This window comes from Podarcis pityusensis, assembly GCF_964106645.2.
Source record: "Podarcis pityusensis genome assembly, chromosome: 2".
In the NCBI taxonomy this organism is placed as follows: Eukaryota; Metazoa; Chordata; class Lepidosauria; order Squamata; family Lacertidae; genus Podarcis; species Podarcis pityusensis.
The window spans coordinates 2,205,332-2,229,919 of NC_138029.1; the positions used below are offsets into that span (position 1 = coordinate 2,205,332).

The window sequence follows — 24,588 nt, forward strand, 5'->3', positions numbered from 1 at the left end:
TACCTATCAACCATTTGCAGCTGCTTCCAGAGTCTCCATCACATTTCTCACACTGCATTTCTATACCATACATAGCTCATAGTAGTAAACTTACCCCCCTGTGCTAACCAGGGCAAGACCTTTCACCAGCACCTTCAGAAAGCTGAATTATACACTGTGTACCATGTTCTGTACTATTCCTATGCTTTTGCAGCATCACAGAATCCTAGCCATGTGCTGCTGCCTTGTGGGGCTCTGGATGATTATCTGCTCCACCCTGACCACGTCCACCTGCCTCCCTCAGCCTCTCTACCTTTGTCACAGGGCGGCTGCAGGATGAGCGTCTGCTCCTTCTGGGTGAAGTGCAGCTCTTGGGCCACGTGGCAGGCAGTCAAGGGGTTGTCGCCTGTTATCATCACTACCTGAGAAGAAGTAAATGGCAGCATCAAGGGACATTTTCCTAAGCAGGGACTGGAGATGCAATGCACATGTGCCACACAGACCTGGGTCAGAGGGGCTGGAAAAAGCTTTAAAAAACTGTTTTGTATATCACAAAATTAGTGTTACATTGTACCTCAAAGCATGTTCTCTTCTAAAATGTCTGTGCGTGTGTGGTTTCTGAAACATCTTTTGCTGGAGGAAACAAACCTCCAGCAAAATATGGAGGAAACAAATATTTTGCTGGAGGAAAGAAACCTCTTTCTGTACAATAGGGAAGATCAAAGCACATTCCCTTGTCTTGGCCAACTTTCCACCACCAGCGATATCGCAAGCTCAACAACCGTTACAATAAGAGCCATTTGACACATCCCTCCATCTTTCAAACCTCTCCACTGTCCCCCCACAGCCCCAATAATTATCTCTATTCCATTCCCAGAAGTGCAGTATACCTTCCCACCTGATGGGGGTGGGGTGGGGAATACTTCATTTGCATGAAGGATAGTCTGCTTCTTCTCCTCTCTAGCCTACCCCCCCCCCCCCGAAACACAGTGGGGAGCTCTCTCATCCTGGAATGGTCCTTTAGCTACAAGCACTAAATGAAACCTTCCAGGATGTCTTGGAATACTAGATGCTGGGGAGCAACTGGCAGGGGTGTCTCCTGCCATCTCAGCCAGCCTAGAGGGGTGCCAGAGGCATCTAAGAGGCTCAGGTGAAACAGGACGCTGCGCTAGTCAGGCTTTTGATCTAACCCACCCGGGCTCTTAGTATGTTTCAGATTCTTATCTTTTCTGCAGCAGTGCCTCTCTGGAGCACCATCCTAGTTTATCAACTTATGTGAACACGAGTGTGAAGAGTTTTTTTTCCTGCAAGCATAGGACATCTCCAATCTCCCAAGCAGAGGATTGTTAAAGAGTGTGGAGGAGGGAAACACCATTCTTGTATACCTTGGCATTATGCTCAAATCTTTGCCTTGGGATTTGCTGTGCATGGGGAAGGGCTGATCACAATGAGACAAGAGGACTTTTGTTCAAAATGGCAGCAAATGGGAAACAAAGACTCTGGACAAGTGGGGGGGGGAGGAGGAGGAGGAGGAGGAGCAGCAGCAGCAGGGACAGAAATAGGAAAGCAGGTGGGACTGTGCAGGCCAGTTCCTCAGCTTGCCTAGGACTCCCATGTCTCCGTCTTCCACTACATCTCAGCCAGCAGGCATGCTTTTTCACTCACATGATGCGAGGCATTGAGGATTTCACGGATGACGGGCTTGGAGTCCACTTTAAGGGGGCACGAGACCACGATGAAGCCCATGAATCGCAGGTCACACTCAAGCAACTCTCGTTTCATCTCTCGTGCCTTCAGATGAGAGGGAGAACAAAGACCAGCGCTTTGTCCAACTGAATATTTAGATGCCCCACATGAAGAATCTCCCATAGAAATTCACACCCTGATTCTAGGGGCAACCCTCAGACTGCGGACAACATTGGGATTGCTTGGTAAACTTCCTAGTCCATACCTCACATGGCAATCCGACATGTCAAAGAGCATCCAGGTCTCACCTGGAATCCTGCTTTGTGAAGGTGGTGTGCTGGAGACCATTGACTAAGTTCCCCCCATGCTTGTGCCAAGTCAGAAATCCTTGCCCACTTAAATAGCACCTGCTCTGGCACAGATGAGCGTCATGGAAAATCCAGTCCCCCTGCCCTGGGCAGCCCATTCCAACCAACTTGCCAACCAGTCAGCAGACTTCCTTTTCCATTGGGCTTGATCAGTTTACTCCGCCCAAATCTTTTTGCTCACCCCTTCTCACTCCGCATAACCACAAACTCTCCAGTCCAATCGTCATCTTCTCTCACATCAACTCTCTCCACCACACACAGAAACTCATTCATTGTCCACCAACTCCCTGAGTTCCCTCCCATCTCTCTGCCTTCTGCCCTGGTGGCCAGCTATGCCCCTTCCTCTAAAGTCATAAAGGCTTTTCCCTTCCACATTGCAGTTACTGGGCTGTGGGGGGGTGTCTTTGCTAAAAAACCCACATTGACATTGCTTTCCACTCATCCTCATCTGTCAGTTTCTAACTTCTCCCTCTAGGCTGCCTTGTGCATTTATTTTGGACTGTAAACCCTTTGGCCAGGTCACTTGTGCACTCAGCACAGTGTGGCAGCTGCCACACTTCAGAAGCAGACTTCTAGCCAGGCTGCACAGATTGACCTTGCCATGTGAAAAGCAACCCTCTTGTGCTTTGTCAGAACTCTGAATGCTCCTCTCTACCCCGCAAAAGGAAGGAAGAGGCGTTCAAGGCCAACCATGAGCAAGGGGCCAGTGTGGGCTGGTTTTATCCTTCAGTTTATCTCTAGCACAACTAACTTTACCCATAAGAGAGGCCACAATCTGGCACATACAGCGGCACCTCCCACAGCAATAGGGTCCCGACAGAGCATGTGGAAGGTGTCGCCTGTGCAGGCCAAAGCCTACCTGCTGATGCGTGAGGTGTCCCAATTCCTTGTAGCCGAGTGCCAGGACCCTGGCTCCCTCGCGTGAGATCTCTGTGTGGATACTGTTGTAGCTACTGGGGCACTGAGAGAACTGCACGAGAAAAGAGAGGGGCAAAGAGGGACAGTCACAAAAGAATGTGAAGGCAGGGGAAAGAAGCCCCCCGCCCTGAGCACGTCTCCTTGTGAGCCACAAAGCACCAGAACAGCAGAGGCTCTGGCAGCCTTGGAGGGTGAAGCTGAAGGTTACCAGGTCCAGGAGAGACAAATGGAAGCACATTGCATTCATTCCCACAAGCTGTAGTAGAGGCTGCCAACTTGGACGGCTTCAACAGAGGCTTAGCTACATGCAGGTAAGGCTGCTAGTTATGGTGGCTCAGCATATCAGTCGCTGGGGAACCTAAGTGGGAACAGCACAGCTGCACTCATCCTGCCCTGCTTGCCATCTTCCCAGAGGCATCTGGTTTGCCAAGGTGAACACAGAATGCTGGACTAGATGGGCTTTTTGTCTGATCCAGAAGGGTTCTTATGTTCTAGCAAAAAAAAAACCGACTAAAGTTTAACAACAGCATTGTCAAGCTGCCAAACATTGTTTTGATAATAGAGCACTTCACGAAATCAAAGGCACTCTGGGTATCACGTTTTCAGCTCTGGCCATTTGGCTCCCCACCCCCGACCCCGCTTAGCTGCATGGGCCTTGCTGCCACGCCCTCCTATCTTCAGCATGTTATCTGGCCTCCCCACAATCCAGGGCATAAAATGCTCATCTGCCACTAGGCCAATGTGTGGAAGATTCAAGTACTTCTTTTGGGAAGGTCTTCCAGTCTGTGAGTCGCAAGGCTTTTCTCCGTGTCCAATCCTGCTCAGTTCCTAAGCATTCCCTGCCTTGGCACCAGCCCATTTCATGGCTAGAACAATAAACCAAGAGATAAAGTCACACCCATCTCCCTTTGCTCACCATTTTGTGCAGCGTCTCCGGGGCCCCCTTCACAGTTGCAATGTAACACAGATCAGTGGAGCCGACCTTCTCGTAGGAAGCCAAGACCGACATTCTTTTCAGGGCACTGGCAAAATGAAAGCGCTGGTGAATTTTCAGTCCCTGAGTTTTAATACTTCGGGAGAAAACTTTCTCATCTGGAAACAAAGAGATCGGGAAATCCTGAAAGGGTTCAACAGCACCACAAGCAGCAATCCTCCCCTTGGGCTCCTGGGAGTGACAAAGGGGCCCTGAGCCCACAGGATGCATTCCTTAGCAGAACAAGGAAGCCCTGGCTCCCCCAGCGCACAGTCACGGAACATAAAAGGGGTTTCTGGAAACACTGAAGCAGCCTCAGAGTCAGACCGGCTGGCTAGTCAGATGCTGATTCACACCTAGTTCCAAATATTGTGAAAGAAAGTTGCAGGCAAGCTTCGCTCACTCTAGTAGAATTGAAAGGTAAGGGAGCTCTGGAAAAAGGCATGCAGCTCAGAAATGAAGCAAGCCTACCTTTGGTCAGAGTCCATTCCACAGCCGTTAGCATGGCTTTCTCCAGAGGGTCACCCACCAGAGTCCCATCATCCAGCTGCATAAGGGAGTGGCATGTGGCGATGACTCGATGTGTTTCAATAGGAATGTCAGACACAGGGGTCACCTCTTTCCCATCTCTGCAATAGTGGAGATTACACAGAGATCAATTACTCCAGCTGAAGGACAACTACTGACATTAGTATGACAGAGGACTTGAGAAGGATGCAGATTATTATTACAGTGAACATATAGCAGTTCCAATATCCAATGTGGAAATGAGAATTTGCTAGCGGCTACATGCAAACATTACTTTTACAATCTTCTCTGCCAGGGATGGGGAAGCTGTGGCCCTCCCATCAGCCCAAGCCCGAATGACCGATGGTCAGGGGGCTTGGAAGCGAAGCCAAAGGTAGATATCCTGGCTGGATATCTCTATTATTACCTGAGAACACAGGTGAGGCTTTTGTTTGTTTGTAAGTCTCTTTGGGTGGCCCTGGGCAAGATAAAGTGACTCACAAATAAAATAAAATAATAGTAATAATTTAAAAAGTGAAGAGCGCCCATGATAGCTCTGAACAGCCTCCTTTGGCTCACCCCACCAAGGACCTACCTGAGCCCAGCCACACCTCTCACCACTAGGCTGTCACTGGTCAGGGTGCCCGTTTTATCAAAGCAGCAAATCTGGACCTTCCCTGCAAAGGGGATGCGGAATGGCTCGGTGCAGTAAACATCTTCAAGAAAACAAAGAGAGAGGGAGAGGTCAGCGATCACTACCCCCCTTTTTTTCTACTGGGCCCCACTCATGGTGGTCAAAAATTTAAAATATACCTTCCTTTTTGTGTGAAGGCCTCCTCCATCACTGCCCTCTCTCCAAGCAGAGGAGGAGGCGGCATGTGTGTGCGCGCCTGCACACACATACACAATCAAGTGAGGAAAACGACACAGGGGTCTGTACCCAGTGAAGTCACTTTGCTTGTGCAACAGAACTTCCCCTCTCCTTGCATGCCCACTGCCAAATCTGTTCTGGAGGCTTGGGAAAACCCCAAAAACAGTTCTGGGGGGGGGGCATATGGGGGGGAGGGGGGGGATGGGCAATTCTGTTGCCCAAGCATAAGTCTTTGTGGCTACTACCCAGTAAGTTTAACAAAAGGACAAACTTGCTTGTGCTCATTTGCTATGCAATTACAAGATAAAGGGTATACCCACCTCTCAGATGGTAAACATGAAACAGTTCTGTTTGGGCATGGACTGAGTGGCCACGGAAGAGAAAGGGTTTATTTTAGTAATGAGTTTTTACAAATGCATACTTCTAGGAGGAATAGGGCAACAAAGCCAGTGGTTCTAAGAACTATGGGCTGCTTCACCATGGCAACAGGGATTCCGCTCTCGGGCCAATGGTCCCAGACATCTCATAGGAGGACACTCAAGTCCATGAGACAGGATGGTAGGCATTCTAAATCAAGACGTGGGGATGAAACCTTATGGTGGGGAGGGGGGAGAGAAGGGAAAGATTAAGCCCCTTGTTCATGGGACCTGAAGTCTATAGGAATCTGAGAGGGGATAAGTGCTGGACAAGACCCCTACATCTAGCCAACTATTATATAAGCAACTTCTTATGTTGCGCTTTGTTTATAAGGCCATAATAGTCAAATATTGTAGAACACAGTATCCTGCAATAAAAATAAAGTTAGCAAACTGCTCAGAACCTGAGGGTAGAACAAGCTGTGAAATAAATAAAACAGGGACACTTCCTAGAAATGCAATCAGGTCAGCAGGTTCACCCCCTGCAATTTCAAAGCCTGCAGCTTCATTTCTTGGTGAGGCTTGGTACTTACACAATTTGGCGAGAGCAATGAGTGAGGTGTTGACGGCCAGAGAGAGCTCGATGGGGAGTTCAGGCGGGACAACTGAGGTGAGGATTAAAGTGCATTCCAAAAAGAGCTTGTAACGGTTCCTGCTGGGGTCCTTGGTGCCTTGGGAAGGGGAGCAGACACATATTTATGCCATTTTACTGCTGCAAAGTCCACCAATACAATCAGAACAATGTTTCCCAAACCACATACTGCGGAATGCCTATGAGCTACAAGAGAACTGCTAGTGTGCCAGGAGAAATGATTTCTTTTTTTTAAAAAGAGTTTCTTGTGATCTCAGCATCTCCACCCACAGAAAAGGCTGCCAAATCATGTGTACAGGATTTACTGTTCTAGGGAGCAATGGATACATAGCAGGACAGCCCATCATCAAGGAAAAAACCATCTAGGTGAGGCTGCATCCCCATCAACACTCAGGCAGCCATATCAAATGTATGCTCCTTCTATGAAACCCCAACCTGTGCCCTCACTGATACTATTTTCTGATCTGTAAGAAACCTAGGTTCCAGAAATAAAAAATCACCTTCAACCCACACATATGCTGCCGCTGCAATGGCAAAGACGAGCAGGAAGAGGATGAAGATGAAGGTCTCCAAGTTGTTGGCTGTCACCCGCTTCACACCAAACAGGATGGTACGCAGAAGCTTCCCCTGGGAGGGAGGAAGAGTTGTCAGGGGGAGGCAGCAATAACCTCCCTCAGGAGAAGTGGCAGGAAATGTTTTTAGTTAACTTGAGACTAGGGGCAGTGAGAGAGCAATAAAACAAGACTTTTAAGAACTTCTTATTGAGATTGACCTGCCCACTGCAGTTCAGTAAGAAGGACCCTGCTGGCTAAACAGTTTACTCCCTGAAAAATCAGACTGATATATAAAACAGTTGTAGCAAGACTGAAAGCGCCATCCGCTCTTAGGACAGTAGCAAAAGGTTCCCAGGGCTTGCTTCCAAGATTAGCTCTCCTAAGTCCTCAGCTCAACACAATCCCCAGTTTACTTAGGAGAGCTTCAAGGGTTATCAGAAGCTTCAGGAAGGCAAACAGAAGTCCCTTGATAATCAAGGGCTCCTGAAGGTGGAGCTAAATATCCAGACAAGTCTTTGTCTCTTTACGTGCCAAGTCAGGTGGATTACTCCCAAGGGTAAAATAAACATGAAAACAGGTTTCTACTATCTCATGTTAAGTACAGTGGTCTGCCCCCTCCTCCCTCGAAGTGCTGTTCTGAGGGTTCTCCTGACACAAACCCCAAACCAATTTTGGGTGACAGTTGTGCAAGCGGAAGCCCAGTGGCTCTCGTTTCTTACCTGAGATGTATTGAAGCCTGTCCTTAGAACATAGGCCACACACCCGTTATCAACCGCTGTGAAGAGGTATAAAGGAAAAGGATTACGCAACATGTTGGTATGAAAAAATGAGCAGATGAATAGGTCAAGTTGTGCAGTTCTTCCAAAGAAATCCTTCGGACATGAACACTTTGGCTTCAGCTGCTACATGGCGCCAGGACAGACCATCAAGAAATGCAGAAGAGCTAAAGCGAAGGAAGGAAGCTGCAACATGCAGAAACCAGTCTAAGCTTACACAGCGCAGAAGACGCAAAGGTGTTGGTAGATCTGTGGTGAATCATAGTGCCTCTCCCTCTCTTCCAGGCTCAGGCAGTTTCTCTTGGATCACGTTTTGAAGGAGTTGTATCTGACTTATAGGGACGCAGGTGGCGCTGGGGGTTAAACCACAGAGCCTAGGGCTTGCCGACCAGAAGGTTGGTGGTACGAATCCCCGCGACGAATCCCATTGCTCGGTCCCTGCTCCTGCCAACCTAGCAGTTCGAAAGCACGTCAAGTGCAAGTAGATAAATAGGTACCGCTCCAGCGGGAAGGTAAACGGTGTTTCCGTGCGCCGCTTTGGTTCACCAGAAGCGGCTTAGTCATGCTGGCCACATGACCCGGAAGCTGTATGCTGGCTCCCTCGGCCAACAAAGAGAGATGAGCGCCGCAACCCCAGAGTCGGCCACAACTGGACTGAATGGTCAGGAGTCCCTTTACCTTTACCTGACTTATAGCATTTTCAGCAAACGTTTTCCCTCTCTCTCCCTTTGAAATTGTGTTTTTTAAAAGAATTTTTTCTTTATTCTATATTTTTAAATGCCTTCCCAATCTGCATCATACTATAATGAAATCCTATTATTGTCAGAAATGCATATTATTCAAAAGGAATAAATAATATACAATTCTGTAATTAAGGAGTATTTGAGCTACCCCTAATTGTGTAATTTATCCAAGCTTGGCTCTTTTGCCTGTATGCTTTTATATAATGCAAGTTTAATTCTATCATGTGAATCACTCAGGTAGCTTCTGTTGGAGAAACTGGACCCTTTTGCTTTTTCTAGCACTAGCTGCTTCACTACCAATGTCTGCATGTCTACTTGATCTCAAAGTTTCAGTTTCTGAACAGGTATATATCCTCATCTCACAGCTAAAAGTGATGACTTTAAATTCTGCACCAGGGAAATTCTGCCAGAGAAGAAAGGGGAAAGCACAGGTTTCCACGGCTCTTTCCTACTGAGAGATTACCGTATATACTTGTGTATAAGCCAACTTTTTCACCACATTTTTTACGCTGAAAAAGCCCCCTTCGGCTTATACTTGAGTGAGGTGGACAGCGCGGCAGGGACGAGCAATCCAAAAGGAGCCCTTTATCGCTGCTGGTTCCGCCGGCACCGCCTGCCTCTTGCAAGGGCAGGCACAGGAGCCGCAGTTGGGAGAGGCACTGCGCTGCGCCTCTCCCAACCGCAGCTCCTATGCCTGCTCTTGCGAGCAGCGGAGGGACGAGCGGCCCGAAAGGAGCCCTTTTGGGCTGCTTGTTCTTCCTCCGCCGCTGCCGCCACCACCAGGTTTGTGGTGTGGTGAACCGGCTTATACTCGAGTCAATAATGCGATGAGGCTACATTTTAATGTTTCAATATTTTAATGTTGTATTTTGTTTTTAAGTTGTAATCATTCAACTTGTTTTTATTATTGCTTGTAAGCCTTGTAAGCCGCCCCGCATTGGCTGGGGAGGGCGGGGTATAAATAAAAATTCTTCTTCTTCTTCTCCTTCTTCTTATAATTAAGTTTTCCCATTTTTTGTGCTAAAATTAGGTGCCTTGGCTTATATTTGGGTCGGCTTATACTCAAGTATATACGGTACCCTTAGTGCTAAAGTTAGCGGGTTTATTATATCAGCAATCAAGCAGCAACTAAACTGTTCAGGGAATGACACTTTAAGAGCTTCCCTGCCATTGATTCAAGCTAGATAGGCATGTACATACGTTTCAGGCCTGTGCTTGCTTTTTGCGGTGGGATGTGCTGTACAACTTTCGTTCCCCCAAAAATTATGTGCAATCTGGAATCGGCCTTCATGTCCAAGACATATTCTGGGTCTAACTCTTCGATTGGCTCCTACAATAAAAGAAGAAGAAAAAAGCACATTTGGGAACTGATAGCAGATGTCCAATAATGCCTGGCCCAACTATTCCGCCTACATTAGGCAGCTACAAATGTAGACAGACGTCAACAACCTGCTCTGTACCTGCCTGCGTTCTTGGTCACAAGGGAGCAAGCTATATGTAGTGATATTTTAACACAAAAGACTCTAAAATCCAGGGACTGAGAATCTCCCTCATTCCTCAACTTTGGAAATCTGCAGCTGCTTCTACAGTTGGAGGGAGCACATCAGGTATGTGATTCATCACTGCTTCCCATATTTTGTCTGAGGGCTTCCCTTGTGGGCTTCCCATAAGGGCATCTGATTGGCCACTGTGAGAACAGAATGACGGGTGCTCTTATGTTCTTAATATAATTTAAAATAAAATAAAAAGCATCTAAAAACAGTATTTTCCGTGTGAAGTTGACATTCCTCTACTCCCAGATATTCGATGGGATGAGTTTTATATCAGCCTTTGGTAACTGGCCGTCCCTGATGTTTCATTATACCGTTGGGGTAGTGCAGTTTTATTATTTTATGGTGACTGTTTCTAATTTATATAAATATATATATTTTATATATTATATAATATTATATATATTATAATATAATATATATATATATATATATATATATATATATATATATAATAAACATTTTATATAAATGTTTGTATATTTTAACTGCTCCAAGACAACTTGAGTCTTCTTTTAGAAAAATGCATCTAATAAATTCAACAAACAAAACTAAGTGTTGTTGTGCTTTGATGCTTTGTATAACTGGATTGCTTTGCCAGTTTGTTTGTTTTTAAATAAATATTAAGCATTGTGCTATTTGCAATTTGGAACTACAAAAGCACCACCGGCATAAAACAAGCCACTTCCTGTTTCTTCTCTTGTTCAGTAAGTCAGAGGACTCCACACTGGGGACCACGGGAGGGAGCACCACCCATTACCAAGGCAAGGGATCCATCAAGCTGTGCTGGATACACACAAGCTGCCCTTGTTTTGGGGTTGTTGTTTTTTTAGATTCATTAACCAACCAAAACCAGATCAGGCCAAATTGATCTAGTCCAGCCTCCTGCGTCCAGCAACGGCCACTCATAGGACACTGGCAACAAGCAGGCAGAATGAGATGGTCCCACTACCCGAGGCTCTAAAATACGCCACCTCTGAACATGGAGGTTCCATATCGCTCATAGTAATTGCCAAACCTCTCCTCCAAAATTTTGGCTTTGCCTCTTGTTGCCATGGCAATCTCTCCCTCTGTATAAACGAACACATCCCTGCCATTTCCCCCGTCAGCTTCATGTTTCTCTTCCTTACTATTCAAAGCTACACCTCCTCTCTCCTTCACTTTCACTCCTTGCTCCCCAGGTGTCCCCTTTTGATCCCTTCCACTATGTCGACTTTCATGCAGCCCCACCCTGCAGCATCTATATGGCCCATTTCACATCCACTGTGTCCGTTTTCCTGGGTCAGCACTGTCTTCTGCAGATTGTATAACTGCCAGGCATCCTGCTAACACTAAATAAATTGTGACTAAATTAGCAGAAATCATCAGGCAAACCTTCATTTGAGGCACTGACTCTCCAGTCAACATGGCTTCATCTACGATGCACCTTCCCCGCAGCAGCAGCACATCGCACGGCACAAGGTTCTCATGGGGGGAGCGGCCTGGAAGTGAGAGTTGGATGCTCAGAAGGACTGGGGGGAAGGTGGGGCCTTTGCTCATAAGGTCTCAGGACTCTTGAGAGAGGGACTGTGTCAGGTATTGAAAAGACTCAGGCTTCAGGCCCACGACACAAGTTGCATGAAATATGCACATGCTAATTTATACACATAGTTGAGCTAATTAAGACTGTGGGTGGCAGGGTTCTTATCAGCGCAACACTGATCTTACCAATGGACACAATGTCCCCTGGAATTATCTCATCGCTGGAAATTGGACGCCACTTCCTGTTTCTGTAAACCTGCAAGAGGAAGAGATATTATTAGTACTATTGTTCTTTATTAATTTAATCTTCATCCACAGATCTCAGGGTGGTTCACAGAAGGGTGGCATTTAGGATGCTAGAGGAAGAGAAGCTGGAGCTGTCCACAGACCAACTTCCCCAAATTCACCTCGTCATACCTACAATTCATATCAGCTTGGGCTCAAGGACTCCTGAATGGACCAATTATCCATCACAGGTTAATCTATCAAACAGCAACCCCGTTCTAATACTTTGGAAACTCAGGCCTGGTCAGCTCAAGAGCCTCCTGCACTCCCTTGATCAACTACAGCACCACCTGACAGAATGATACAGACAACTGTCTTCCCAATGCCCTTGCATGAACAGGGGAGATGGGGAAGCCATGGGGATTGGTGCAAGAGAAGAATTGCCATGGGTTTGGGAGTATTGTTGATAACAAACCCTTTAGGCAGGTGAGGAGCAGCTGAATGACAAGATAATTCTCCTGACTCCCATCTGGGGCTGGCGCAATCCCTGCGGCTCTGGCGGCACCTCCAAGTTCACCCCAACAACCTTGGCTTTATTCTCCTAACTGCTCTCCTTCTAGCAACTGCCATTACTGTTCCCTTCTGCATTCTACATTCTACACAGTGATCAGCCCTCTAGGGTCACCCTGAGCAACAGGGATTCAGCGTTCCGGAATCCATGCGCCTCATCAGATTGTCTCCAAGTGGGAAGGACCAGTGTCTCACAGCATTGCTCACCACTTCCTGCCTTGGCTCACCTGGATCATGTAGGGTTTGTTGCCCATTTTTCGAATCTCTGACATGTTCCTCATTTGCTGCTGGACGAGAGATGCTTCAAAAGCCACCAGCATGGAAAGGGTGAAGACACTGTAATACCAGTATTCATCCAGGCACCACAACCCCACGCAGAAGACCTACATGTAGGAAACAGACACAAAGCACTCCCAATACTGGTACAGAGCAACAATCCCATTTAGGCCTATAACAAAGACTTGGTTAGCACAGTGGCTAAAAGCATTTAAGTTTCACCTCAGCCTCAAATGCATGAGGTAGCCTTGGACAAGCTTCTAGCCTTGGTGCTTGGTCTGTAACAGAGGGATAAATAATACTGGGCCATCTTATAAGATTGTTGCAATGGTTGCTGAAATAGTGGCTAAGTTCCAAAGAACCATGGAAACCAATTCTGGGCACCCAAGTGGACTTTAGATTTGTTTTTCTTGAACCACAAATTATTGTGTGGTTTGAAAGCATTTTGAAACGGGTGTGTGTTAAATGACCAAAGAGAGAAGACAAAAACTGCAACAGCCTAACGCAAACCTTTTGTTACTAGACTCACCAGGCCCTCCAAGAACGTCCACGTGGGACACGAGGGTAGAGGCTGGGCCTGTATAAACTTTGTTATTCGCATAAACATATGATATTTTATACACACTGAAAACTTTTAAGAAAACATTAATTTTAACTTAAGAACAGTAAGCTGAATCAGGCCAATGCCCCATCTGGTCCAGCGCCCTGTTCTCATAGTGGCCAGCCAGATGACTGTAGGGGGAAAGCCCTCTTGCTGGCTGCAGTTTCAGCGGCTGGTAATCCAAAGAGAACTGCTTCCAGCTGTGGAGGCAGAGCATAGCAACCACAGCAGGCGGCCACAGATATCCTTATCCTCCATGATGAGGACAAGAGGTTTGTCTAAGCTGCTTCTAAAGTCAGCTAAGCTGGTGGCTGTGACTGCCTCTGAGGGGAGCAAGTTCCAGAGTTTAACTATGTGCAGCATGAAGAAGTCCTGAATCTTCCAATATTCAGTTTCACTGGATGTCCACGAGTTCTAGCATTATGAGGGCAGGAAATTTTTTCTCTTTCTCCATGTCATGCATAATTTTAAAAACGTCTATCATGTCGACTCTTAGCACCTTTTCTGTAAACTAAAATATTCCCAAACGCTGCAACCTTTCTTCCTAGCTTCTGCGCCAAGAATGGCTGAGCAGCATCTAAGTCCATACCAGCCTGGTAAATATGTATGGCAGGAGTGTGTGATTCAAAGTACAGTGGTACCTCAGGTTACATACGCTTCACGTTACATACGCTTCAGATTACAGACTCCGCTAACCCAGAAATAGTACCTCAGGTTAAGAACTTTGCTTCAGGATGAGAACAGAAATTGTGCTCCGGCGGCGCAGCAGCTGCAGCAGGAGGAGGCCCCATTGGCTAAAGTGGTGCTTCAGGTTAAGAACAGTTTCAGGTTAAGAACGGACCTCCGGAACGAATTAAGTACTTAACCCGAGGTACCACTGTACAATAGAAGGTGTCAATTTTTAAATATACGTAAGAGATTTTGCCTGTGGAATTCTGGGTTTAAGGAACAGAAACTCAAAAAGAGGCTGATGCTGCAGATCCTTTTTGATTACCTGAAAGACGAAGAAAGGGGCAGTGGCTCTTTCTTTGAAGAGTTCAAGGAATTCTGGCACAACCATCTCTGCCCTGTGTGAAAAACAGAACCCTGATTTATTATGGCATTGTGTTGTGACATTCCGTCCTGCTTGCAACCCCTAAAACCCTGGAGGTTTGATTACACACACACACCCCAACCCCACATGAGACACCTCACCATCTTTCTGCTTGCTCTGTTTCCACTTGGAAGCACTTCTGCAACGTCTTAGAGCATCCGGCTCTGCTTCCAAGTGGAAACAAAGCCGGATGCTCTAAGACATTGCAAAAGTGCTTGTTCTGAGAAGTTGACGGGCAGCAATCCCTCAGGCAAAGCTCTTCATAAAAAAGGGCTTATGAGGAAGGTTTCAAAATCTTGTATTCCATTGTCTGTCCTAGAGTTACTTCAACAGTGTATATTTAATAACTAGAGAAACAAGAATTACCATTGCAGCCATTGCCATTTTTATGAAAGTGAACCTCTAACATTTGGCTGAAAACTGGAGAGTGAAAACTCTCTCTTACTGGTTGACATGATTATTACATCATTTGCTTGTTCTTCCAGATACTGTTAGAGAAGCTGCAGCTACTGACTTGAGTTTTCATTGTGTTGCCCACCTTTCCTGATAGTTCTGCTGTCATCTTACAGGCCCTAAAATTTTATCAGGCCTTTAAGACAAAGTTGCATTATTCAAGGGGGTATTCTGTTCCTTCAGACACAATTGCAGTAGATGCCTGCATCTTCCGTGGTTGATCTATCACTTTGAAGACTACATAACTTTGCCTCAAAACACTAAGAGTTTAAGACTGAGAAGCTTAGGTGGGTGGACGATGGGAGAAGAAAAGAATTCTCTCCCCACCATAATTACCCAAGAATAAATAGGAGCTGGGGAGGTGATGGCTAGAATGTGAGTGAAAGGAGAGGCCATGAAAAATGTGTGCATTCTGATGCATGTGTTGAGTCTTAATTGTGTTCCTTGTTGCCGACAGCATCCTTCTGGGATGGAAGCCAGAACAAGGGATTAGAGCTAGGAAGTTGTATTTCAACTGTGAAGAAGAGAGGAAGGTGTTGAGTAGGTTAATCTTCCTTGCCTCCACTTGCTGGCTCAATCCTGGAGGCCCTTCAGTTAAGGGCTAAGAGAGGTACCAGAGAGATTAGGGCCAGGGCTTGAGTTCAGGTGATGACTGTAAAAAGGGAGGGGCTGTTTGCTCTACTATTCCTACCCCTAAATGCATGTGGAAAGACTGCAGTGCTCAGCCCAGGACTCAGGACAGATCTAGTAGGGGATATTCTAGACGTGCTCTATGAGTTTTCAGCTTCCATTAATGAGCAATGTGCAGGCAACACGGGCACAAAAGTTGTAGAACAATGACCAAAGAACCCCTAACTTTATTCATAAAGGTCTGGAGATTTATGCTTTCCTCTACCCATATCTACTTAGAAGTAAGCCCCATTGATGCATACAACTGCATACTCAGGAGCCAAATCAGAATAAAATTGCTCGCCCGTGGAAGGACAAAATCACCAGGTAGTAAACTGTAAAAAATAGTTACACAGAAATGAAAAACTATTTCTGTAAAATTCTTCCTATAGTTACTCATTAACCTGATAGTACTACCCATCCATTGCTCTGCTTTCCTTTGGACCACACCAGGGAGGCAGGCAGGTGTGTGTCTTGTGGTCTGGGCAGTCCAGGACTGCTATACACACTGCCGAGGCTCGCACCCTGGGAGGCCACTTCGGCACTGGTAATGCGGCAGTTTGACTTCACCTCCAGATGCACACTCCATTGTCTCTCAAGGCAGGTGGATGCTGCCAACACCTACCTACCCACAGGTGGCTTGACCCACACTGAGCACAGCGCATCACACTAAGCACTATGTTTTGTCAGCAGTTATTTTTTGCTAGAGTATCCCCCAGAGAACCCTTAACTCATACTATGTTACCCACATGCTGGATTCAAAGTACTGCCAACTAATAGTTGTAAGTTAACTAGTCATTAATTCAGGCATCCTGTGGGCAAAAGTCTGAGTGCTCCAATTCCTGGAAATGCCCACCATAAATGTTACCCCAAAGCAGCTGGATCCAAGTTTGCCCCACTTACTTGTTGGTGCCATAGGTCTTCTCTGCTGCTTTGATCTCCTTGTCTTCCTGATAGCCACGTGCATTCTGATAAAATTGCAATGGATGTTCCACAGGGAATAGCACAGGAAGGAATTTTTTCCTCTCATTTAGCTCGTAGAAATATTTGATTTTCTGAAATTCGAAGGAAAGGACCTCCTGTCCATCCTCCCCCTAGAAGAAATAAAGAAAGTTACAGCAAACAGGTTTCCACATGCAAGAGGCCAGCTTAGCAAGTTAAGATTTTAGACACTTCCACTGTCATGTTTAAAAGGACTCCCTGCCGCAAGGTAGGCGCAATCACCGGCCCCTCCACCCCAACAGGGAAGGGCCGAAGCTCAGTGGCAAAGTGGTTGCTTGGCATGCAGAAGGTCCCAGATCCTATCCCTGGCATCTCCAGGTAGGGCTGGGACAGGATCCTGTCTGATACCCCGGAGAGCAGCTGCCAATCAGTATCAACAATACTGAGCTAAATGAACCAGTAGCCCAACTCAGAATAAGGCAGTTTCCTGTGTTCCAAACTGAGCAAAGTAAACCCAAGCATCAATAAAGTACCACAATAAAAGGACACCTCCAAAGCTGAAAGTCATAATATGCAAAAAAATGTCTGAAGTAGACAAGAGACACAAATCAATTTAACCCACCCTCTCGAACATGCGCTGCCTGCATGCTTCCTACCTTTATTTGGCTGCCAAGTCTGCTTTTCTGTGGCTTTTTACAAGGTGCCAAATCAATAGGCCAGATCCAGACTTAGTCAAAAGTCCCACTGAAGCAACAAGTCAAGTCATGACTAGCGTAGTCTGTATCCAGCTGGCAAACAGAAATGGGATAACAGAAGGTTCCACATGGGGGAGCTGCTTTGAACCACAGCCATGAATTTCTTACCTGGTCTCGATGGATGGGCACCAATTCTGCAGAACCATTATTGGGGGTTGGCACAACTTTAGCCAATGTGGCTTTCCTTGGACTGCGCACCTGAAAGACACACAATTAGGGAAGAAAACAGTCTTTAGAGTTAGGACCAAAAGAGCCGGCATAGCATTACATCTGAATCTGAGCTTTTGATTTGTCTTTCCTAAATCAACCAAGAGTAGTAAACCAAGGCTTGCGGTTGTGATCTTTGCTCTGGAAATTCACATCTGCTTAGCATTATGTACAAACCAGGTCAGTATCTGAGATGGATACACAACTAGCCTCTGTTCCTCTGAACCTTTTGCACAGGACTGACCCTACTATGAGACAGAATACAGTGGCTGCCTCAAGCAGCTAATTTTGAGTATGATTAACAGGTGGCAAAACATTAACAACTGATGGTAAATAACTATCAGTTACTTAAACTAATTCACTATTAAGAGCTTTAACAAGTAAGTTTTAAAATAAATACTGTCTGTGCCCTTCCACTGTATTCTCTAAAACAGTGGTTCTCAACCTTCCTAATGCCGCGACCCTTTAATACAGTTCCTCATGTTGTGGTGACCCCCAACCATAAAACTATTTTTGCTGCTACTTCATAACTGTAATTTTGCTACTGTTATGAATCGTAATGTAAATATCTGATAGGCAGGATGTATTTTCATTGTTACAAATTGAACATAATTAAAGCATAGTGATTAATCACAAAAACAATATGTAATTATATATTGCGAAATATTTATTTCTAATTACAAACAAATGAAATTTTGTCATGAAGCATGCTGTAGCATGGGTAACAGTCTTAATATAACAACAGTAAACTACATTGCTCCATTTTGCGACAGTATGCGTAAAAAGCCAAAGTCAGCGTCAAGGTTGAGATTGCTTCTTTCTCACCAGATCAGAAATTCTTTTTTTTTTTTAATAATGTTTATTACTTTTATAGATTACAAAAAGAGAAAAAAAGAGAAGAAAAAAAAAACAGGAAAAAAGACAAAGAAGGAAAACAAAAAGGAAAAAAAACCAATACAATACAATATATAAACAATGCAAAACACAACCTAAACTCAAAAACTAAACACATTAAACTAAACTAAACAAACCCCACTAAACTAAACAAACCCCACTCCCTAACCTTAACCCTAAATAAAACAAAACAAAAACAATTTTAAAAAAACAAAAAAACATGCATCCTCTCTTTTCCGTACTCTTTCATTCCCTTGTTTCCTCGACCTCCTCTCACCTCCCTTTTTGTATTCCACTTCATTTAATTGTTTCAGCAAATCCTCTCCATCTTTCTCCATTTTCTATCATATTGTAAATAACGTATTTTTTAACCTTATTTTCCATTAAAACTAAAATACTTATATATGCTTAACTCCTTATAACATTTCTGCTAAGCCCATAAAAAATCATTCCACCATTTTTCTATCACTCATTAGTTTTACCATAAGTCTATATATAAACTTTAAATTTTCCAATCTTCTTCCACCATCTCCTCTCCCTGGTTTCGGATTCTGCCAGTCCTTTCCATCAATTCCATAAAGTCCATCAACCTGGTGATCTTATGTCCGAGGCTCTTAACTCTTTTCCAAGTCCCTTCTGCAGGTCTTCTTCATTTTCTTTATAGCTAAAAAGCAAATCTCGGGGAAACTCCAACCTGTCAATCCTTTTCTTCCTTCTGAACAGATCAGCCAAATTTCCATAGTTAAAGCTACAGTCCGTAAAGTATTTCAGGGCATATTTCAAGATTCCTCCAAGTCCAAAGGCCCCCAAAACTTCAATCTCCTCCAGGCCCGAGTCCATGTCCCAAAAGTCAATTAATCCCTGTATAGAGGGATCTTTCCAACTTTCCTTCTTTCATCCAAGCCGGGGTCCATTCCTCAGAGTCTGACTTTTCCTAGATTCAATCATAAAAGGCCTCAACTTATAGTCCTCAATTTGCTTCTGTGAAGCCACAGATCTCACTTGTACTACTTTATGTTCAACGTTATGTTCAACAACAGCAGCATTCTCCTTCTCCTCCACCATTTGTCCTGCCAAAATGGATTCCTGTACCAAGTCCTGAATTATTTCTGTGTTGATGTTCGCTTTTTGACTCAAATTAGTCACTTTCTGTTCTAAATTGTCAACTTTAAAAGTCATGTCATCCATCTTCTTATGAAGCTGTCCCAGCGAACAGCTTATCTTACATAAAACAGTCACAATGGCCTCTCCTGTCAACATTTTTAAATAGTCCAAGGTCGCTCTCTGGTTCTCAAACTCCTTATCTGCAGCTGGAAATCCCCCAGTTACAGTCCTGTAACAGTTTCATAAGCTCCCTCTAGAGGGAAACAGTCTCCACTTGTATCAGTTCTTTCAAGCACAAATTCAAACACTAAAGATAAAATGTCAGTTACTTTTCCTCTTTTTTAAACGCAGAAAAGGACAATGGAAACAGTATCTTACTCTTATTTAGCTAGCTGTCAAATCCGTTCTGTCAATTGCACTCTCTCCAAACGTCATCTGGCAGCCCGTTTCCCAGGTTCAGAGCAGTGGTAATTTGATTTTTCACTCTCTCCTGCAGGCTCACTAGATCCAAGATTTTCCCCTCTTCTCCTGCTTCCAAGGGGGGTTTTGTATTTTAAACCGATGGAAATTTAATCCTTTGCCAAAAGCTTTCAAAGACTTTAACTTGTAACGTCTTTGCTTCAGTCTATTTACAAAAACGGGAGGCGGACTTCTTGTTTATGACCTCCCGCTTCAGTGCCAAATTAAAGTATTTAAAAATCCAATTTTCCGATTTACTCACGAGTAGTTGTTTATAATCCAATTTTCCACAGGAAAAAGTCAGCGCTCTCCGGCAACAGCAATGCAGCTTCACTCCGTGAAAAAAGCAGTCGATTCAAAGCACCGCGCCATTCACCCCACGTCGCTCTGGATCCCCGAAACCGGGTTTCCCCGCGAGTAGGGGAGGCGCAAAAGGTGCCAGCCGAATCCCACGTCCACAGGCTTCTCCCGCCTGTGGTTTTTAATGGGTCTCCGCCTCGCCGCGGCGGTCCAGACCCTAATTCTCACGAAGCGGATTCCTCCTGGTCAGAGGAAATCCGCCATTGCCGGAGGTGCTAACCCGGAAGCTCCAGATCAGAAATTCTTGGGGCAGACTTTGCAAGAGCACAACGAAGATCATCTTCTACAACAAGTCTACTTCTGTAGACTTGATAACCAACAAGCTGGAAAACTCTGTTTCACAAAGATATGTTGTTGGAAATGGAAGAAGAAGGCACAACACATTCTCAGACAGAACAGGATATGAGTGCAAACACTTGATCCAGAATTTTGTAACTGGCCTTGTAGAGAAATCAGTTCTCGCTGCATCACTGTTAATAAATTCAATGAACTCCTCTTGTGCTGTCTCAGGAACATCTTCAACTTTGACTGTGAATGGGCTTCTGGCAAGTGCAAATGGGGTGTCAGGTAGATTTGGAAAGTATGATGAAATTTCGTCTGCAAGCATGTGCAAGTGTTCTTTCACAGAAATTATAATCGCAATCCTTTTGTCTGGTTCAATGTCATGTTCCTCAAAGAAAGCACATAAGGTAGGCAACACCTAAATTTTACAGTGGTACCTCGGGTTACATACGCTTCAAGTTACATACGCTTCAGGTTACAGACTCCGCTAACCCAGAAATTGTGCTTCAGGTTAAGAACTTTGCTTCAGGATGAGAACAGAAATCGTGTTCCGGCGGCGCGGTGGCAGCGGGAGGCCCCATTAGCTAAAGTGGTGCTTCAGGTTAAGAACAGTTTCAGGTTAAGTACCGACATCCGGAACAAATTAAGTACTTAACCCGAGGTACCACTGTATTTTGATCCAATTTTTTTTGCCAAAGCTGAAGTTTCATTTGGAATGATCGAATCTTTTCAGACAAATCGAAGCATGTTGCATTTGGTCCTTGCAGTGATAAAAGGTAAAGGTACCCCTGCCCGTACGGGCCAGTCGTGTCCGACTCTAGGGTTGTGCGCCCATCTCACTTAAGAGGGCGGGGGCCAGCGCTGTCCGGAGACACTTCCGGGTCATGTGGCCAGCGTGACGAAGCTGCTCTGGCGAGCCAGCACCAGTGCAGCGCACGGAAACGCTGTTTACCTTCCCGCTATAAGGCGGTACCTACTTATCTACTTGCACTTAGGGGTGCTTTCGAACTGCTAGGTGGGCAGGAGCTGGGACCGAAAGACGGGAGCTAACCCCGCCGCGGGGATTCAAACCGCCAACCATGTGATCGGCAAGTCCTAGGCACTGTGGTTTTACCCACAGCGCCACCGCGTCCCCTTGCAGTGATAAATTTAACCATTCAAGATGGCAAAGATGTCAACCAAGTAAGCTATTTTCTGCAGTTCACTTTTACTGCTGAAAAGTGCTTCAAACTGCGGTCTTGCTTTCTGATTAAAAAAGGTTTTGAGTTCATCACGAAACTCAAAAACACATTTTAAAACTTTTCCTCTAGACAACCATCTCACTTCAGTGTGAAATAGCAGAGCATTGTTCAGCACATCCAACTCGTTGCAGTTGCGAAAACAGTCGTAAAGTGCTCGCCTTTACAAAATTGACAGAATTTATGACGCTTTTCCCCGCTGACATTTCCCCCTCTCTCCCTCACCGCGGTGGAACCTCCCCCTCCTCCCAGTGTAGCAAATCGCCAGCCAAGGTTTGAGGCCCTGGCCAATGGGCGAGCGGCGGCTGCGCGTGGCTGAGAGGAGGAAGGGGGCTGGGCTGAGCTGGCCGAGCGCATTTCCAGCAGTCCCTCATCTGAGCAAGCTGTTTGCTGCCGCTGCTCGTGCTGCCACCGCCACCCTGCTAAGCGCGGCTCCTGTGCCTGCCCCTGCGAGAGGCAGAGGCTGTCATCAGCGGAGGAGCCCACCCCCCAAAAGCTTGCTGACCTCTGGTCTTAGGTAACCCCTGTGAAAGGGTTGTTCAACCCCCCAAAGGGGTCGCGACCCACAGGTTGAGAACCGCTGCTCTAAAACAAAGATAAACACACACACACCTTTGCTTCCCCCTTCCCTGTCATGTGATGATTAAACACAGAAGTAGAAAGCTTGAATCAAGCTAGTGTCTTCCATATTGACATTGGGGCTTGTGCTTAGTGTCATAAAGAATTCTACACCTAATGGCTTGGATTCTCTCTGTGGGAGTCTCTCCATAGAATCAGGAGGGATGGGGCATGAAATCACCAAAAACTGGGCAGAGGGTATGGAAAACTCTTCTTCCCCAAGCTTCCTTAAGTCACCTGACCTTAGGATCCAAGCCACTGCTTGCCACGTTCTAACCATATTTGCTCAGAGGTAAGAAAGATCCTCCAGCTACATTGGGATTTACTTTTCAGTAAGTTTAGTTATGACAGCAGCTTAGATTTATAGTCCAGCCCCTAAATTTTACATACACTTGTCTTTTGTGTAGCAGGAAGAGAAGATTATTTTTGTATGTAAGAAACTTCCTTATACTGCTGTCAGACCGCTGGTCCATCTAGCCCACAGTACTGTCTACTCTGACTGGCAGTAGTACCCCTCAACAGTTTCAGGAAGAGCTCTCACTTAGCACTGCTACCTGCAATCCTTTAACTGGGAGTTGAACCTGGGACCTTCTGCATGCAGATCATGTGCTCCCCCTGAACTATGCTTATTACTTGCTTGAAAGGGAGCAAAGGAAATGAAGCTTATGCAATTAAAGTTTAGGAATCTAAAAATAGCCCCCCAAAAAAGCAACAACCCCAAAACATTTTCTTGCATTTTAGAGAAATGAGGAAGCCCAGTGGTTTAAAGAAAGCAAACTTAGCAGGGGTTAAATGTAGCTGTGAGAACCTGACGGCCTGCCACTTTCAAGGCCTTGGAAAGAGACGACTGAGCAAAGTTCACCAGATTCCAACAAAGTTTTGACGCTGTGCCCAACAATACCACAAGCAGCAAAAAGTTATTTACAGCTTTGTCTCCCAGCTTAAAAATATGAAATAAAAAAGGATAAGTATTTTGATTTTCTTCTTCGTCACCTGCATCCTAACTGAGACATACTGGTATGGCTGACAGAGGCTGTTGTTGGTCTCAGTCTGTGGTACTCAAATCAAGCAAGTCCCAACCAACATTGATTCTTGAGGAAGTGGATACAGAATATCCTGATGCAGCTTGCCCTACTGGTGACAGACACGGGACAATCCTAGAAGTGTCACCACTGCCCAGAAACCAGTGTGCCATTGCAAGGAGAAAGCCTGGCCACTTCATAAAAACTTCAGGGCAGCAAAAATATTCAGAGTGGATCATTATCCATTTACTTATTTGCTATTGCCCACCTTTGAAATCAGCCAGACTTAACAATTAACAGAGAAATACACGCCACTCCAAAGCCTGCATATCAAACTGCAAGTTTTGAAATAAGGGAACATCCTGTGCTCCAGCTGTCTGAGTACCTCAACTGTGACAGTAACACATGTGGATCCAACTTTCATGCAGGGTAGATGTATGTTGGTAACATGTACATCACCATGTTACATGTATTTAATCATGCATGAAGTTTTTGTCATGGTGAAAAACTGAAAGTGGCCTTGACTGTCCAAATAATCACACACCAATTAAATTAATGGTCTATTTTGTCATGCAGCCAATTTTGCAAGCACAAATATTTTTCCTGCAAAACAGGTTCGATTACAAATTTTCTGTGCAACAGGGATACTCATGTAGGAAATTGTTGCTTTCAAGACACCCCTACAATGACCTGGAATAAGCACAATCCACCATGTATGGCAGTATAACAAAGGGCAGGTTTTTAGACCAACCAACCACTTTAAAATTAGGCAGCTGCCAGCCCTAGCTTAAATTTACAGCAGAGTCTCCAAACACAGATTCTGTTCTGGTAAAATGAAACGTGCGTGAAGAGGACTTCCAACTGGTCACATGAACAGCCCCTCCCCCCCTCAGTCCCTCCGCAAGGGCTTCCCGGGCCCTCAGGAGGCCCGACTCACCGCGCAGCAGTAGAGCAGGCAGTGGACGTGGACGCTCCAGAGGCCGGCCAGGGCGGTGAGCAGGTGGGCGGCGCCGATGGCGGCCAGGTAGAGCAGCGCGGCTTCGGGCGCCTCGGCGGCGGCGCCCCAGGCCCAGTCGCGGGCGCTGCGCCCCCAGAACCACAGCCAGAGCGGGTAGAGCACGCAGAAGGGCAGCACCGTCCCCCACAGCAGCCGAGAGCGGCGCCGGTACGGAACCACGTCCTGCACCAGCTCGTCCCCGGGGCCCGGACCGGCCCCCGCCGCACCCGCCGCCGCCGCCATCCTGCTCCCGGGACCCCGCGCCGCCACCGGCCAGCTCCGCGCGCGCCGCTTCCGCTTCCGGGGCAGCCGGCCCCGCCGCGAGCCCGGCAGGCGCGCAGCCCCCGCGCATGCGCAGCCCCTCCCGCG

At 46.0% G+C, this 24,588-nt stretch overlaps 1 protein-coding gene across 1 annotated transcript in view; it reads right to left on the reverse strand.

The window, feature by feature from the left end:
* The window catches only part of ATP13A1 (ATPase 13A1), a 32,972-nt gene extending 8,495 nt beyond the window's left edge, over positions 1-24,477 (reverse strand). The window contains exons 1-17 of the mRNA XM_080996113.1: positions 24,160-24,477; positions 17,147-17,236; positions 16,245-16,435; positions 14,121-14,193; positions 12,477-12,632; positions 11,641-11,710; positions 11,308-11,414; positions 9,584-9,713; positions 7,584-7,639; positions 6,811-6,937; positions 6,252-6,389; positions 5,027-5,147; positions 4,396-4,553; positions 3,868-4,043; positions 2,893-3,003; positions 1,645-1,770; positions 293-401 (exon numbers count right to left, since the gene is read on the reverse strand). Coding sequence (XP_080852239.1) covers positions 293-401; positions 1,645-1,770; positions 2,893-3,003; positions 3,868-4,043; positions 4,396-4,553; positions 5,027-5,147; positions 6,252-6,389; positions 6,811-6,937; positions 7,584-7,639; positions 9,584-9,713; positions 11,308-11,414; positions 11,641-11,710; positions 12,477-12,632; positions 14,121-14,193; positions 16,245-16,435; positions 17,147-17,236; positions 24,160-24,462 — 2,242 coding nt within the window. The 5' untranslated portion in view covers positions 24,463-24,477. The remainder of the gene's footprint in view (positions 1-292; positions 402-1,644; positions 1,771-2,892; positions 3,004-3,867; positions 4,044-4,395; positions 4,554-5,026; positions 5,148-6,251; positions 6,390-6,810; positions 6,938-7,583; positions 7,640-9,583; positions 9,714-11,307; positions 11,415-11,640; positions 11,711-12,476; positions 12,633-14,120; positions 14,194-16,244; positions 16,436-17,146; positions 17,237-24,159) is intronic.
* Positions 24,478-24,588: the final 111 nt, after the last annotated feature.